We start from the raw sequence: 5,028 nt of genomic DNA, 5'->3' as shown, positions 1-5,028 counted from the left end.
CTTTTCCCAAACACCAGAGCTGTACCAGAGTGCTTGTTTTGGATTTATTCTGCGTCAGGGGTTCCAGTTTTTTTTTCATCTGTTTTCTGTTGAAGTGTACACTTTTGCATGCAAATTCATATACATCTCGATATGTCATTCTTTTGAAAGATCCAACGGGTACTCTGAACCACACTATTGTTAAAAAGAACTAGACCTTTTCCATCTCAACACAATATTGAGTGTGTGTTACCTGTAATAGTACTTTGTAAGATTTTGGATCATCTGTTACGATACAATTTTGCTTTGTTATAAATTAAACAATTTATTTATACTTTTAATAATCGGTTAGTTTATTCATTTCCACATGCGAATTTAGGTATATTTAAAACCTTTCTAACCCGCCTATGACACCGACTAGGTCGGTAAATAGGTTGTGTTCCTTTTTTTCTCACACCCAAGGACATAAGGATAAGGACGGAAATTTTGGCGAAAAGATATTTTTCGATCGTGAATTGCAGAATGAACTGATTGCCTGGTTGAATTATTTCGCTCGTTAACTACCTAGAAGGGATTTTCGAATTTTCAGCCAACTGTGGTTCCTTTTTGATATTGTGAAGTTTGGAGTATTTTGGGACAATATTGGAAACCACCGCTGCAAAAGCAGGATTTTTATAAAAAGGGCAAATAGTCAGTATTTTCTCTCAATTCTCAGAGGACGATCTTTGTCTGTTTTGTGTTGGAAACACCCTCGATTATTAGGAGGTTAGTACCGTATTTTCAAACAACCTTGTTCAACTCAGCTATAGAACTCATAATAAATTTTGTCCTTATTTTTCTTACCTTTTGATTACGATGTTGTCATGAGAATATTTTTCTTCAGGGTGTTAGAATATTCCTAAGAAAGGCGTATTTGCATCAGCTTGAATTTGGGAAATTGAAATCGATTGCCAGATCAGTCTCTTGAAGAAGTTTCCTGATCGTTACCTTTACTAATAATTACCACTGGGAATATTAACAGATTCCTACTACATCCGTATCCACCGATACTGCCGGATCAGTATTCATTCCCTGGCAGCTTACGAAAAAGGAGCACCCGAAAAGCAGCTAAGTTTAGACTAAGTTATTTGAATAAAGAACCCGGTGTTTATTTATTTCCTATAATAAAATGTACAAGTTACCTCATTGAGAGGAGTGGTGTAAGCTTTTACGTGACGTCACATATTAGCACATATTAGCGAATGTATTATGATAGTGGTAATCTAGCAATTGAAGTGAGTAATCGGCATACAGAGGGGTCACTGTATTTCTTTTTTTTATTATTGTAATAAACTTCCTTAGTCATTGCAAATAGAATTATTACTTTTATGAGAAGTTAAATATTTCAATAGTGGGCTTCCCCAATAACTGGGCAGTTTTCCGATTTTTAACTGGCCAACAAAAATTGGTGGCGCTTCCCCATTTAGTTAAAAATCATTGTTTTTATTTTAATTAGTTGCACCCACGACTTTGTGCAAACCACTGACCTAGTCGGGCATGTTAGTGGTGTTTTTGATTTTCGGCAACCCTATTGTAAATTTAATTATCTTGTTCAAAAACATCGCGTAGCAAATTGGCGCTCAACTTCAAGGGCCCTAGAAAGACGATAATTTTATTCGGTTGAATGTTCATAGTTTAAACAAAAAAAAATCTGTTTATCATAGTAAATGAATACAAAATGCTGGTATAACTAAGTATCATGCATCCACAATAATAAACATTTTCAGTGTTTCGAGTTCATTTCTCGGGAATATAAATTGAAACAATTCCAATTTCTTTTTAAGGCTGTGCTGATGCGTTTTTGTTAGGTACCGTTTTTTTTTGTTGGTTCTGTTCGGAAATATTTGAACCGATATTGGAATAGTTTATCGATATTCGAATTTTTGTTTTGCTATTCACTATCGTTGCGAATGTTTTTATGTAGCAGTTAGAAGGTCCGACTCGCTTTTTTTTGTTTTTCTTTTCTTTGCTGGTGGCACTGCATACGAATTTTTATTTTGCATCATTCCATGCAGTGTCTATTATTAAATTTGAGGTATAAGACGGAAGTTTGAAGTTGCATAAACACATTATCAATTTACAATTTGAAACGTCGCGTCGCTTATCGACGCTAAGCGTATTTTTTTTTCCGTAATTTTGATTGTTTCTGTCATAATTGAGTTTTTTAATTTAGAATAGTAGTTTTTATTGAGCTTTCAGTTATCTTTTGTATTTCATAGTATTTCTCATGGTCAATATGGCAACCACAAAACTTAAAATGGACATTTGTCGTCTCACAAAAGATGAACTCATTTATGAACTGAATGTTAGAGGTCTAGGTGAGGGTGGTAGTTTAACCGTTACGGATCTTCGGAAAGCTCTTCGTAATGCATTGGCTTTAGAAACAACTTCGTTGGCAATCAAAAACCCTGCTTATCCTTATCAATTTGCACAGGACTCAACTGCTGTATTATCTGGTATTGATACTGTTAAAACATCTCTTGGTGACTTTTCGGGAACAGAGAAAGACAATAAATATAAAAGTATTATATCAAGAATTGCTCATCTTTTAGGTCGTGTTAATAGAAGTAATCCACAAAATGATGCTGAAAAGACATGTAAATCTGATTATCGTGTTCAATTGTTATTATTATTTGATGAATTGAATCAAAAGGTTAAACAAGGAAAAGGTAACAGAGACTCGGTTGTTTTCGATATATCCATTTTACGACAATCCTTGAATCCTATAGCCCATAGTTCTTCTGGTGCTGAATCCAGTGATTCAGCTAGTGATTCAGAAGCAGCTGTCAGTATTAAGCCAGTACCTGTTCGTGACTGGGGTCTAAAGTTCACAGGAAAACCAGGTTCCATTTCAATTTGCACCTTTATAGAGCAAGTTGAGGAAAAAAGGAAATCAAGAGGCATCTCTCGTTCTGTTTTGTTCAGGGATGCTATGGATCTGTTTGAGGGTGATGCTTACGTCTGGTATAATTTAGTGAAGTCCTGGGCATCGGATTGGGAATCCTTGGTAGAGTTAATGCGTCAACAATTTTTACCTCCAAACTTTGATAGAGATTTGTTTGACGATATCAAGCGTAGGACTCAAGGACCAAAGGAAAGTATTGGAATGTACGTGGCTAGTATGAAAAGTCTTTTTAACAAGATGCGAAATCCTGTTGCAGAAGAAGTTCAGTTGTCAATGATATTGGAACGTGTTGATCCTTATTATCAACCTTTTTTGGCCTTTCAAGAGATCACATCCATTGTTGATTTATTGAAGATTTGCCGCGTATTGGATGAGAAGCGGGATATAGCCAAATCTTATATACCCCCGCCTCCTCGAAATAAATCTTTGATACCCGAATTAGCTTATGTGGAAGCATCCGTAGCCAGTACCACTAACCACGTTTCAGAAATATCTCCAATATCTACAACTAAGAGCTGCTACAACTGTGGACAAAGTGGACATAACTTCCGTGGTTGCTTGACTCCTCGTAAGAAATTTTGTTACCGCTGTGGTGCACCAGATGTTACTTCGCGAGAGTGTCGTTGTTGTTCTCGTTCTGCAGGTAGGCAGATGAGAAGTTCGGAGAGATACAGGCATCGACAAGATACTGTACAGAACTCCAACCGGGTTCATTCGGGAAACGGATCGGGGAGGAGCTAAGTGGTCGAGAAGTTTTTCCCCTTTTGAATGAATCGACCTCTTCTCATTTGAGTGATAAAAATCAAATAATATTGGATTATGTACTGTCACACGTCAGTGGTGATGAACGACCCTACCTGGAAGTTTCAGTGCTGGGATTTCCAGTGATAGGACTTTTAGATTCAGGTGCTTCTCGAACGTTGGTTGGATCAAGTGGTTTTGAGCTACTGAAACAACTTGGATTCAAATTGCAAAATTCGTTGAACGAATGTAAAGTCGCTAATGGCCAAATATGTCATAGTATAGGGTACGTCACCACTCCTTTATGTTTGATGGACAAAATATGTGTTATTGATATTTGGGTGATTCCCGAGCTACCTCAAAAATTGATTCTGGGGATTGACTTCTGGAAGTCCATGAATATTGTTCCGGATTTGAGACAAAATGTTTGGTATTTTTGCAAGGATTTTCCCGATAAAATTCAAGTTAGCAGTATTCAGGATGAATCCTTGTTGAGTCTCCAACAGAAAGACGTACTGAATTCCTTGATCGAAGAAAAGAAAAAAATTATGGGAACTTGCCTGGGTAGGACTCATCTTGTATCTCATACAATTGAACTGGTTAGTAATGCCAAACCCATTAAGCAGAGATACTATCAGGTATCTCCGCCTAAACAAAAAGTGATCGATGATGAGATTCAGAAGATGCTTCAAAACGATATTATTGAGCCTTGTAAAAGTCCGTGGTCTTCTCCTGTTTGCCTGATAAGAAAAAAGGATGGATCGTACCGCTTTTGTGTAGATTATCGTCAACTCAATGCGGTTACAGTCAAAGACGCATATCCCCTACCCTACATATCATCTATTCTGGATCAGTTACGTGACGCGAAATACTTAAGCTCGTTAGATATAAAAAGCGCTTACTGGCAGGTACCTATAGCCGAATCATGTAGAGATTTAACGGCATTTACGGTCCCTGGTGGCTTGTATCGTTTCAAAGTCATGCCTTTCGGTCTGACTAATGCTCCTGCTACTTGGCAAAGGCTAATAGATTCTATCTTAGGACCAGATTTACAACCTTACGTTTTTGTATATCTTGATGATATCATAGTGGTATCTCAGGACTTTGAATCACATATCGACATTCTGACAAAAATTTTTGATAGACTACATACATCAGGGTTGATTGTTAGTTTCGAAAAATGTTACTTTTGCCGCTCTGAACTAAGATATTTGGGTTACATTGTGGATCAGTTTGGATTGAGACCTGATCCTTCGAAAGTTGAAGCCATGTTGAATATTCCGGTACCAAATAATGCCAAACAAATTCGACAGTTTGTAGGCACCGCTTCGTGGTACCGTCGATTTGTCCCACAGTTCTCCACT

At 37.2% G+C, this 5,028-nt stretch overlaps 1 protein-coding gene across 1 annotated transcript; it reads left to right on the top strand.

Moving 5' to 3' along the window:
* The first annotated feature begins 308 nt into the window (after nucleotides 1-308).
* LOC141482615 (uncharacterized) lies at nucleotides 309-4,738 on the top strand. The gene is made up of 2 exons (XM_074176196.1): nucleotides 309-744; nucleotides 863-4,738. Exon 2 carries the CDS (start codon nucleotides 2,246-2,248, stop codon nucleotides 3,662-3,664), a length of 1,419 nt encoding a protein of 472 aa, XP_074032297.1. The 5' UTR covers nucleotides 309-744; nucleotides 863-2,245; the 3' UTR covers nucleotides 3,665-4,738.
* Nucleotides 4,739-5,028: the final 290 nt, after the last annotated feature.

The sequence above is a fragment of the Leptinotarsa decemlineata genome, unplaced genomic scaffold (assembly GCF_025532065.1).
Source record: "Leptinotarsa decemlineata unplaced genomic scaffold, Ldec_3_MD MMD2_tig00001621_RagTag_RagTag, whole genome shotgun sequence".
NCBI lineage: Eukaryota > Metazoa > Arthropoda > Insecta > Coleoptera > Chrysomelidae > Leptinotarsa > Leptinotarsa decemlineata.
Note: the sequence above shows the minus strand (reverse complement) of the source record. Positions and strands in the feature narration are given on the sequence as shown.

Excerpts from the sequence above, each read along its gene's own strand:
- LOC141482615 (XM_074176196.1), top strand. The coding sequence starts at position 2,246 with ATGGTCAATATGGCAACCACAAAACTTAAAATGGACATTTGTCGTCTC.